Raw genomic sequence first — 12,511 nt, 5'->3', positions numbered from 1 at the left:
TCGGCACGAGTTTTAAGAAATGTGAAGAAAATTGAATGGAAAAAATTAGTATAATGTAGGTCCCATATTTATATATTAGTTTTAAAATAAAATGTGAGTGTAATGAATTAGTGGAAAGTAAAGACCATTTACCAAAAATAAAAAAAATAAAGTGGATAATATTTTGCGGACGGACCGAAATGAAAAACTGCACAACATTTCGCTGACAAAGGAAGTAATTTTTTTGAAAGATCGTACAAAGTTATAATGGCTCTTCAAATGATCAAATAAAATTAAAAATTTACTCTATTATTATATCCAACATTCATCCGACACTAGTCACGGCTTTTTGCCCCTCCATTATTGTGGTCAATGCTGTGGATTCCAATGTCTGAATTTGTAGTGCTTTTTTACGGACTTTTGACTCAATTATTTCATAGACCTCTTCACTTTGAAATTAAAATCTACTCCCTCCGTTTTATAGTAATTGAGGCGTTTCTTTTTGAGATAGCGATTAACAAAAATTTCATTAGGTAAGTTGAGTTAAGTAAATGGAGAATAAAGTAGAAAATGACAAAAGTAGAGAGATAAAGAGAGAATAAAGTAAGAGAGAGTAAAATAGGTGTGGAGAAATGTGTTGACTTTTATTAAAAAAGAAATGATTCTATTACTAAGGAACATACTAAAATGATAAAATAATTCTATTATTATGGAACGAGTAGAGTATTTAAGAATTCGCAGCAATTATAAAATGCATTCCAAGATCAAATTCCTTCTCAACTTGAGAGATATCCCTCCGGAGGAAGTAGAAGTAGGCCAACCTAATTTTTTTCTATATTTATTTAGATGGAATGATGGTCAGATTATATTATCAATTTCAAATTGAAAGAGATGAGCCATCACAATTATCGGAATGGACGGCGTTGGAAAATTTTCACACACTGTAATATTGTGCTTTTTTATACTTCAAATTCTACCATTTTATATCTGTATTCACATATTTCATTCTAGTTTGGTTCTAGATTTATGTATTCATATATAACTGAATTCTATATGAATTTGAGTATTTGCTTCTGATTCTATGTTCTAAAATGCTCTGCACCTTTGCTATTGCTTTTGATTTTTTTGGTATACCAGTTTCCAGTTTGTGAAAAATATCTCAGAAGAGAGTCTAAGTGGATGAGTCCTTTGAAATGCATTTTGAATTTGAGGTTTTAATTTTAGGTCAATTTTAATTTAGTTTTCGATTCTATGTTCTAAAATGTGTACGTCTTGTATTTTGAAGAATTTGTGGTGAAAGGGTTCAGAATTTGAGAGGACTCACGTACTTGAATTTGAGGGCTGAATTTATACTAACCTAGTTAAGATTGGTAGGATATCATGAATTATATTGAGAATTTGGTATATACACTTCAAGATGGATGATACTATGCTAGTGTAAATTGGGGAACGTGTGAGCATGTAACAGATGAGTGACGACAAGAAACTCACTGAGCCAGTTCAATGTCAGTAATGATATTTAGATGATATTTGTGTTTTTAGTTGATTCTATCTGATGTGTATGTCCCTCCTAAGGAACTTGAATATGGAGTTCTAATGATTATAAAATTAATTCGTGTTTTTGAGGTGATGATACTATGCTACTTGATCTAAACTGAAAATTTAGTTAAAATAGGTGGTATCGTGCCTGTGCTTGTTTGCCAGGTTAATGGCAATCTCTAGTGATATTTGACCCAAAAATTTCTTTATATGTGATTTCTTTATAAATTGCTCCCTCCGTCGTAAGGAAGATGATCCATTCATTGGGCGGTACGAGAATTTATGCAATTTTATTTTATGTGTGAAGTAGGGAGTAAAGTAAAAGAGAGAGAATAAATTAGATATAAAAGGTGTTTACATTTACGTATGGGTCATCTTGGTCATCTTTTTAAGTGATTCTATTTATTTGTGTTGTATGAAATTTTGATTTATGGTTAGAATATCAAACTTTGATTCATATTTTTATACTTCCTCCGTTTTATAGTAATGGAGACGTTTCTTTTCGGTACAGAGATTAACAAAATTGTATTAGGTGAGTTAAGTAAAGATAGAATAAAGTTGAAAAGGAAAAAGACAGAGAGATGAAGAGAGAATAAAGTAAGAGAGAGTAAAGTATGTGTGGAGAAATGTGTTACTTTTACTAAAAAGAGAAATGACTCTATTACTATGGAACGTACCAAAATGGAAAAGTGACTCTATTACTATGGAACGGAAGGAGTAGAATTTTTGGTTTATAACTGAATATGTTGTTTTTATTAGGATGTCGGGTTATGGACCAGAAGATCCTTCTGTATTGCGATATCAGCATAGCCACATATCTCGTAAGACGTGGGCAGACGAGGAAACACCTTCTTTCAATATTCGGCGCTTTGTGGGGCATTTTTGGAAAATAGATAATCATTACAGACGTGTGATTGATTATGTCTGCAGATTTGGTTTTGGTGGAGTTTATTATTGTGGCAAGTCTCTAGATGTAGATCATGCTTTGATAACAACATTGGTTGAACGTTGGAGGCCAGAAACACATACCTTCCATCTTCCTGTAGGAGAAGCTACTGTTACCTTACAGGACGTTCAAGTGTTATGGGGTCTACGTGTAGATGGATTTCCTTTTACAGGTAATGGTTATGTGAATACGGGTGGGAGAATCTATGTGGTGAACTGTTGGGCTTCTATCCACATCAAAGTGAGATGAAGGAAAACGGTATTTTGGCATCGGCTCTAATAAATAGGATGGCGAGGGAACCGTTAAATGATGATGTAGAAGATAAAGCCTACATTCAACGGTCACGTATGATTGTGCTTGTGCTATTGCAGGGTAACCCGATGGCTTAGGGTGTAAGATACCTCTGATTTGGTTGACCATAATTCGGGATGTTGAGGTTGCCTCTTTGATTTGTTGGGCGAGTGCTGCACTTGCTACCTTATATCATAATCTTTGTGAGGCTTTCATGGGTAAAAGTAAAGACATTGGAGGTCCGACAGTACTCCTACAGCTCCTACAACTGTGGGTGTGAGAGAGAATGCCCACTTTGAGACCCGATTTTGTGATGCACGTATGCATATGGACAACACTCCATGTGCATCGATGTAAGTTTATTGTTTAAGTATTTTGTGTATTTAATGACATCATATTAAAAAAAATTGTATTGTAGGTGGATTGACTCATATTTAATAAACAAATCGCCCAAAATTCTGTTCAACATTATCGTGGATAGTTATCATTACTCCAAAATAGCCAGGTAAAATAAATAATGTTTTCATATATATTTGTGTTCATTGATTTATATGTGTTTGTCTAATAGTTTGATGGATAATTGTTGTTGTAGTTTATTTGGATGTCATACGTGGATCGTCAATTGCCAAACATGTGCCTCGAGATAAACAACACATAGGGATAATGTTAGGTTCGGTATATTGAAAATCATGTTTCGAGCACGAATAGAATCTTGCTTGTATACGAAAAACTCTACAATCCACTTTTGACCTGATTCGGTATTATTCGAACAGTTACGCATGAATAGAATCACCATCATTACTACATTGTGTTTGCTTGTGCATTTATAAGATGTTTTATGAACATTTAAATGCATAAGAAGTAAACAAAGTCTAAGTCTTTTGCTTAGTAGACCGGTTGTGGGTGTCGTCCACTTTAAGGTAACACGGTCGGTTCTATGCAATGCTTTGCAAAAGAGAAAGAAGAATTTCACAACGTAGATAGGCTTTGGCTACCTATCGGGAAAGGTTGCAATGTCAGTCCGATTATTTCTAAGCCTTACTGAAATAAGATGACATTGGTGTGGTATAGCACTGAACGGATCGAACAGCAAGACATGTCTTCATGCTATTTACTGGAAGACTAGGTCTTGATAAACAACTATTTCTTAATCAACATACGTTAGCATTGAGCATACGGTATTGATTATGCACTACTTTGACTTATCAAATGGTGCGGGTTTTTCACAACCCAATAATCCTGATATATTGGGTAGTGGTGATTAATATCTAGCGGTGCTAGGATTGCTATTATGTTAAATCGCGCGCCTAGTGAGTTTAGTTTGATAATGTCCCCAAGAGGAGCTCGAACAAGTTTTTATTATTCGGAAAGTGGCCAATTGGAATTTAATTATTCCATGAATAATAAATAAGTGTTTCTTGCTAAGTTCACTCTTGGAACTAATAAGATGTAAATTAATTAAGTCCATAGCAGATATGAATTAATTAATGGACATTTCTATCTTAAGCGCGAGAAATAAACGACAAACAAAACGGAAACCCGGATTACTTATAATTTCGGATTTGGATGGGCAGTGCAATATTACTTCTGTAGTGGTTACTCATAATATTCGAATATAAGTTTGTATTAAATTATGAGTTCAATTTAATTAGTATAAAGCTAATCAGGGGGACCATATCCAAAACCTTCCATAGATCCCCGACTGGGCCCAATATGTAACTATTATAAATAGGATAATAGAGGAGACATAAAATAGATTTGAATTTTTATGAAAAAATTCGTCCACTCCTAAAAAGAGTAGGGGACTATTTTTCATGCTTTTTCTCCTCCATGAGAATTTCAGCTCGTCTTCGTGAGGAATTTTTCTGTCTTCTTTATTCGAGTCCTAGTATTTTGATAAGATCAGCCCACCCTGATATTGAGATACAGTTCGGGAACCAGTCAGAAGATCTGTGGTCTAGTATTGAAGATCATCACGTGGAGAAGGAGCAAGCAATCGACGATTCTTTGGAGAATCAAATCGGTAACTTTAAACTGTAGAATTCATGTTCTAGGATTTACTTTCTTTAAGCATGGATTATTTGCGTTCTAGCATGTAATCATCTGTTTAACATGTGAATTGATTAATCTCATAATCGATCAAATAGATCCTTATCTGATTTATTTGTTATGTACAAGTCTTCCGTTGTGCAAGGGGCACCAAACCCCAACAGATAAGTGACGTACATGGTGTGTTGGGCTATTGTCGAGGCACATGAGCTTGAGCGTGTTGTGCAGTAATTTGGAGGGACTCCTTGCTGGGGTTTGGAGCCCCTTGCACAGCGGAAGTCATGCATTCACAAATAAATCAGATCTACGGATCTATTTGACCGATTATGGGATTAATTAACTACATGTTAAACACAGAATTGCATCCAAGAACGCACATAATTCATGTAAAAGGAATAAAAACCTAAAACATGAATTCCTACGGTTTAGAATTACCGATCTGATTCTCCAAAGAATCGACGATTGCTTGCGCCTTCTCCACGTGATGTTCTTCGTACTCAACCACAAATCTTCTAATCTGTATCCCGAACTCAGATAATGACCTTTGGGTGGGAAAAGCTTGTTAGAATCGAAAAGGGCTTGATTAGAAAGAAGACAAAATATCAGTTTTGTCAAAAACCGATTTTTTCGTCCACTCCCAGAGGGGAGCACGAAAATTCACTTTTATTTTTTTTTTAAATCTTCTTTCTAATCTCCTTTTATATAGAGTTATTATGGGCCAGATTAGGGATCCATGGAGGTTGGACTTGGGCCAAACCTGTTGGACTTTTACTAATTAAATTGAGCCCCAATTTAATACAAGTCCAATTGAATATTATTATCATCCACTATAGTATAATAATATTGACTGCCCGTCCAATCCCAAATTACGAGTAATCCCGGCTTTACCTATTTAATTTATTATTTCCCGTGTTTAAGATATAAATATCCATTAATTAATTTAAGTCTGTTATTTGACTTTAATTAATTAATATCTTTTTTCAAGAGTTGTCTAGTTCAAAATCTTTATTTATTATTCTGGAATAAATTCCAACCGGCCGGGTTTCTGAATAATAAAACCTTTTTCGAACACCTCTTGAGGATATTATCAAACTGGACTAACCCAGCACACGATTCATTGCAATAACAATACTAGCACCTCTAGACATTAATCACCACTACCCAAGATATCAGGATTCTTGGATTGCGAAAAATCCGCATCATTTGATAAATCAAAGTAGTGCATAATCAATATCGTATGCTCAATGTTATATCAACAATGATTAAGAAATAACAATCACCGAGACCTCGTCTTTTAGTAAATAGCAAGAAAGACTTACTCAACTGTTAGATCCTTCAGTGCTATACCACACCAGTGTCGTTTATTTCCTAAGGTAAGGAAACATGCGGACTGACACTGCAACCTTTCACGATAGGTAGCCAAAGTCTATCTGGGTTGTGAAATTCTATTTCTCTTCTACAAAGGACCGACTGCATCACCTTCTGTGAACGTCGTTCACGACCAGTCTACTATGTAGAAGAATTAGACTTATTTGCTTCTTATACATTTAAATGTTTGAGATACATCTTATAAATGCACAAGCAAACATCAATGCAATAAAATTAATTCTTCTCGCCTTGAGTTAAAAGTGGATTGTAGAGTTTATTGTATACAAGCAATTCTATCCGTGCAACTTGCTCGAAATATGCTTTTCAGTATACCAATCCTAACACTCCTTTCTATCCAGAAATGCGTGATTGGGGTTTCAATGAAGATCATTTCAAAACAAATCGTCGTGGAAAATCGAGGAAGAATTGGGCAATTGAGAATATGGCTTACATTCAACATTCAACATTCAACAAGTCGTCGTGATTATGTTGTTGGATTTTTTTGTATTGTGTTTTATTTTTTTTGTGCGATGTGTTTGTACTTAGTTTATATGGTTTTATTACGGGTGGTTTGATTAATAAATAGGGTAAACTCTGTTGAAACTTTTTAAAAAAAATTAAAGTCGCATATTCCCTTTTTAGATATTCCATTTGAGTCATTTTCATTTTTCCTCTATTACTTTATTTTCTCATTATCTTTTCACTTTTCTATTTTATTCTTTTTCATACTTTACTTTCTCTTTCCACTAACTCTTTTAATAACATTTTCTTAAATCTCGTGCTCAAGTAAACCTTCTAAAATGAAAAATATAATATTTCAAGTCATTCAAATCATGCATAATATACTTCAAGAATTTTGTTAATTTATACTTCAACAAAAATTTGCATAAAATTATAATTTGTGTATGCTTTTTTTAAGTATTACAAAAGATAGTTTTTTGCATTTTTCTCTCATCGATAGCTTATTATATTAAGTATTTCCTAAGGTAAGGAAACATGCGGACTGACACTGCAACCTTTCACGATAGGTAGCCAAAGTCTATCTGGGTTGTGAAATTCTATTTCTCTTCTACAAAGGACCGACTGCGTCACCTTCTGTGAACGTCGTTCACGACCAGTCTACTATGTAGAAGAATTAGACTTATTTGCTTCTTATACATTTAAATGTTTGAGATACATCTTATAAATGCACAAGCAAGCATCAATGCAATAAAATTAATTCTTCTCGCCTTGAGTTAAAAGTGGATTGTAGAGTTTATTGTATACAAGCAATTCTATCCGTGCAACTTGCTCGAAATATGCTTTTCAGTATACCAATCCTAACAATCTCCCACTTATACTCAAAATCATGCCTTCGAGAATACCCACTGCCAAAACTCTCCCACTTATACTCTAAGCAGGTCTTGGGCCATGATACATCGAACTACCGTACTTTTCATCTCATGTGTAAAACATGTTGCCATATAGGCATTTTGTGAAAAATTCTGTCAGGTTGTTCTCTGATGATATCTTGGAAACCATAACGTCTTGCTGCACACTTAATCCTTAATTAATTTCATACTTCCTCTCTATGTGATTGCTTAGCTTTATCAGATCGTGTTTCCCTCGAGTTAGACACATGGGTAGAGTAATCATAACAAAATATAATACTCATAGGCATACTTGGATTCACGGTCAAAGCTATTAGGAAATTACTGAGATGAACAACTACCTTAGTAGTTTCCGATGAAACCACACTTGTAATTTTCATGATGGAGTCTATGATTTGATCAACACTCCTTCATGCCTCAGTATTCAACTCCTAAAGTGAACACATAGTCAGAGGATGACTCGATCACCGATCAATTATAAAATCGAGTCGATGTAACCTAAAGGACATAACATGGATGTCTGGTAAACTAGAGCATGCCGTTTAGTCTTCTTCAAGTACTATAGTATATTCTTTACCCAATCCAACGTCCTTGGCCATGGTTAAAATGATATCATGCTTCTATGCCAACGGCAAAGCTAATATCTAACTTAATACACATCATAGCATATATGAGACTTCCAATTATGGAACTTTTCTCATTCTTCTTGATCTCATTCAATGTCGAAAAACACTTGACTAGAGACAAAAAAATTCCGCCTAGAAAAAGAAAAACTTTTTCTTGGAATTTTCAATGCTAAAGTGTCTAAGTATTGTGTAGATGTAGGATTCTTTAAGAAAACATACATTCTTTTTCTAGCAATCTAATGACACAGATGCTTAGAATGTAACTAGATTATCTTAAATCCATCATCCTTAAACTGGGTAGACGACCAGTTTCCTACGCTAGATAACCCTCTTAGTTGTTTATCAACTTTTATTGATGTCATCATCGTAGAGTACCAAGAATACCAAATATAGTGCACTTTCAACTTTCTTGCCATGTATTACATAACCATTAAGATGTTCCATGCAGATGATCTCCTCAAGACTTCTACTTAAAGAAAACTGTCTTGAGAATCATAGTACATACATCGTAATTTATGTAGGCTACAATAGACAATATACAGATCGACTTAGGCAAAATTGGCAGGCGAGAATATAATTCTCTCTGGGTATAACCCTTTGCCATTATTCTAGCCTTTTGAGGTCCATGCTTACACTTGCAGGTCCACTAGCTCCCACTGACTGAAATAGTCTATGGGTAGTATCGCAAGTCTTGCAAACATTTTTGTCTATTTAAGATTGTTATTCAGAATCTATCATTTTATCAAGAATGATTATCTGAATAAGTCATTGCGTCCTTGTAGTTACAGGGATTATGTTCAAGTTGATCTAAGACTGAGTCTTAAGACTCTTTTAGACCCATGAACTTATTATGTTCGCAAAGAACACTCCCACTACGACACGACTCTTACAATCTTAGGTACAAATGTTGATTTTCTTAGTGCATAACTTTCTAATGGTATGACTTCTTGGTTAAGATGGAAAATAGATATTCTAATTATCTTGAGAATTATCATGCTTGTTAGGCTTGTAGTTCTTCACATAATCTTCATCAAAGAATCTAGTATTCGTGTAAACAAACACATATCTTGCCGTGAAGATAATAGAAACTGTACATTTTCTATCATTTGGGACAACCTTAAAACATACCTCAGCACACAACTCCAATTACTTGGATACCTTTTCCAAAACATGTGTTGGAATAACTCCACGCCTTGAGATGTGCTGGACTAAACTTGCCTCTGGTCCACAACTCGTGTGTTGTAGAAGGTACTGATGTTATGGTAGTTTCTTTAAGGTATAACTCGTTGTTTCCAACGTATATCCCATCAATGATAAGATGTTATTGAGTAAAACTGTTCACTTATCGAACTTGTCTTCGAGAGACTTCGATATCTTCTTATATGACTATCCCATTCTTTAGAAGAATGCTGGGAGTAGTCAACTAGGATTTAACTCCCACTACTGATCTTAACTCATTTGCTCGTCTCCTATGGTGCAAACCATTGAGACTTACTAGTCTTTCTATGTTGCATCTCTATAAGTATTCTGATTCCCTTAAACCACCAAAGGATTCTAACTCGTAGTGCATCAACTAGACTTACTTGACCTTCAAGCTATTCAACAAACAAGTTGTTAAAATCTCGATAGTCACTTGAGTTAGACAAAATCAGTTTGAACAATTAATAAGTACTTTCTTGGCCTTATGTTTAAATGCCATAAATACTTATCATTCATTGTTTAAGAAGTTGAACTGTCGTGTTAAACTCAATCTTGTTGCAATTATATTCTTTAGATACTATGATGTACAATTTGTTTTTCTATGGTACTATGATAGATATTTGAATCACATTTCTCAATAATGCACGCATTATAAAATGAGATATCGAACATCGCTCAATCATAAACAAGTTTAGAAACTGAAACTAAATTCTTTCTAAACTAAACTGTACCAATAAAACAAAGTCTTACACATCAAACAAACCAATAAAGTGAGCATAAATAAATAGCTCCCACTGCAACAACTGCCCAACTGGATTTAGATCTCTCTTTAGAAGTTGCATTGTTATCTAAGTCATTGTCCTTTATATAAGAGGTCAATCCGACTTACAATGTATCTTCTCTTTGCCTTTTCACCAAATATTTTGTAATAGCCGAGATCTAATTGCTCGAGAATTATGAAATAAATACTAGAAATTAGATAAAGAATGAGAGAGTATTTGTTATTTCTTGAGTAAAAGAAATACAATATAAAGAATTTCAAGCTAATAAACTGCAAATGCTTGAATGGAATACATATTAAATATTACAGAGACTTGTCTACATGTAGAACGATCATAGAAATTTAAGTCGAATCAAGTTTCTACAAATCGAGTCATAGGATATACATCAGGCCCGATCTCGGCCTAGCTCAAGCGGCCCGACGAACTGGGGCACCAAGGTGGGAACCGCACCTAGCAGCCCTATTCTCTGCCGAGCACCAACCGAACCAACAAGAAAATGCATTATCAAACAAAGCAATTGGATAAGCAAAACTAAATGAGAATAGGAGACAATACCATCTGAGGTGGGAACCGAAAACTCACCAAAATGGGAAGGATTGAGGGCTGCCACCACCAGAAATGGCCTGCCCTCCCAGCTGGTTATCCAGCCAGTACGTGCCAGAGGAAAGCTGCACCTATAGCACTCCAAGCTGCAGGGTTTCAGTGGCAGCCACAAGGGTTGTACCGCAGGAAATGTACCACGAGTGCAGAGGTTCCCAGCAACAAACAAAGGGGCTGAGACACCCTGTAATATGACAACAAAAGAGGTTGTAAAACCCAATTAATGTGCGGGTACATGCCTGTGTTTCTGCAGAGCATACAGCCAACCAAGAGTGATCAGAGAAACCCTTTTGGCTGCCAAATCAACAACCTTTACAGAGCTTTTAGTTACAACCATCCTTTAAATACCATACCCTCGTTTCCATTCACCCACACCACCACATACCACGAGCAAGTAAGTGAGTAAAAGGGTGAGAGGGGGGCTGGAACAGAGAGAGCTAAAGAGCTTGGAATTCTTGGAGCCGGAGTCCGGACAGTAACTACAGCAAGAGGTATTTCACCTCCATCCTCTCTCCCAATCGTTCTCATAGCATCATATAGAATCTTAAAACTCGAATCACAGTCTGCCTAGCATACCCTTATTTCTAGATGGAATTTAGAGCTTCCTTACATCATAGCAAATAATGAAGTGATATGCTACTGCCTCTAATAATTTAGACCAGTAACAAGAACTTCTTCAAACCGAACCCACTCCATTGAACCCCACACGAAAAGAATATAGCAAACATTCTAAGATTTGAAACTTTATCACCAGGTAAGAATGTAATATAGAGAGAAGAACTTAACTCTAAGCTCACTTAGCTACTGCTAAGGGAAAAACGATTTATATCCAATCAAGTAATCGATGATTAGAAGGCTTAGCTTAGTTTTGGGGCTGCCGGAGACGGCCGCGTGACGAGCCCTTAGCTCGACGGTAAAGCGCCATGGCAGTGGCTGTCTTGGTGCTGCGTCCAGAGTTCCGGAGGGACCGACCGGCGGCGAATCGTGAGCACGAGCCGGGGACAGCAGTGATAGCAATAAGAGGCTGGTTGGTGGGGAGGCTGGTGCGTAAATATGACGAGGGCGGCAACAGCGGCTGGACGGCGACTCCACCCTCCATTCCTCCGCGGTGATGAACTCCGTCGAAGTGGTAGCAGCGACGGTGTTTGAAGGAGACACGGTGGCTGTGTGCGCCTCCACATGCCCATTTAAGCAGCGGTAACTCCAATTGAACGGAGAGTAGCTGCTGGGCGTCGATTTCTGCCGGAGGAAGGCGACGGAAATCAAGGGTTCTTCATTTGGGGAATTAGGTGAAATTGGAGAAGGAGACGCCGATGGGGGTGGATAGTGATAGACCTTGGGCCTGATCTTTTTTTTTCATTGGGCCTGATTTATTTTATTTTGGGCCTGAGAGATTATTTTATAATCAAGAGTATTCCGGGCCAGGAAAATAAATCACTAATTGGGCCTGGGAATTTATCACTTGGAGCCACAATCTTAGATTAATTCAAGAGTGTAACGGAATTAATTACCTAAGCCACGGAAGAAAAGAAATTCATTAAACCGTGTGGGATAGCTTTACGAAAATATTTAGAGCTGACTTTAATAGCCACAAGAAGTGTTTTTAAAAAATACTTAAGACAATGCGGGAAATGATAATACCCGAACAGTTCGGCCAGTTCCGAATATTTAAAATCGCCAATTTAATTAAAGAATTTAGATCTCTAAGATTTAGAAAGAAAGAGATAAAATGAAAGAGCACACGCTTAGGCATGCATTCAT

General features: G+C 36.1%; 1 protein-coding gene and 1 long non-coding RNA gene across 3 annotated transcripts; one reads left to right on the top strand and one right to left on the bottom strand.

The window, feature by feature from the left end:
- Positions 1-760: 760 nt before the first annotated feature.
- On the top strand, positions 761-3,218 carry LOC121750822 (serine/threonine-protein phosphatase 7 long form homolog). Of its 2 annotated transcripts, XM_042145437.1 has the most exons (3): positions 761-922; positions 2,278-2,636; positions 2,836-3,218. In XM_042145437.1, the coding sequence occupies exons 1-3, from the start codon at positions 831-833 to the stop codon at positions 2,838-2,840; spliced, it is 456 nt and encodes a 151-aa protein (XP_042001371.1). In that variant the 5' UTR covers positions 761-830; the 3' UTR covers positions 2,841-3,218. The 2 variants fall into 2 exon arrangements, with proteins under 2 accessions (XP_042001371.1, XP_042001370.1); XM_042145436.1 differs by having other exon boundaries at positions 2,278-3,218.
- A 7,125-nt stretch (positions 3,219-10,343) lies between these two features.
- On the bottom strand, positions 10,344-11,052 carry LOC121750764. Its single transcript, XR_006039937.1, has 2 exons — positions 10,733-11,052; positions 10,344-10,616 (listed from the first exon to the last, which is right to left on the bottom strand). It is a non-coding gene; the product is annotated as an uncharacterized LOC121750764 (long non-coding RNA).
- Positions 11,053-12,511: the final 1,459 nt, after the last annotated feature.

This window comes from Salvia splendens, chromosome 10 (assembly GCF_004379255.2).
Source record: "Salvia splendens isolate huo1 chromosome 10, SspV2, whole genome shotgun sequence".
Taxonomy (NCBI): Eukaryota; Viridiplantae; Streptophyta; class Magnoliopsida; order Lamiales; family Lamiaceae; genus Salvia; species Salvia splendens.
This window is presented reverse-complemented; position numbering and strand designations above follow the sequence as displayed.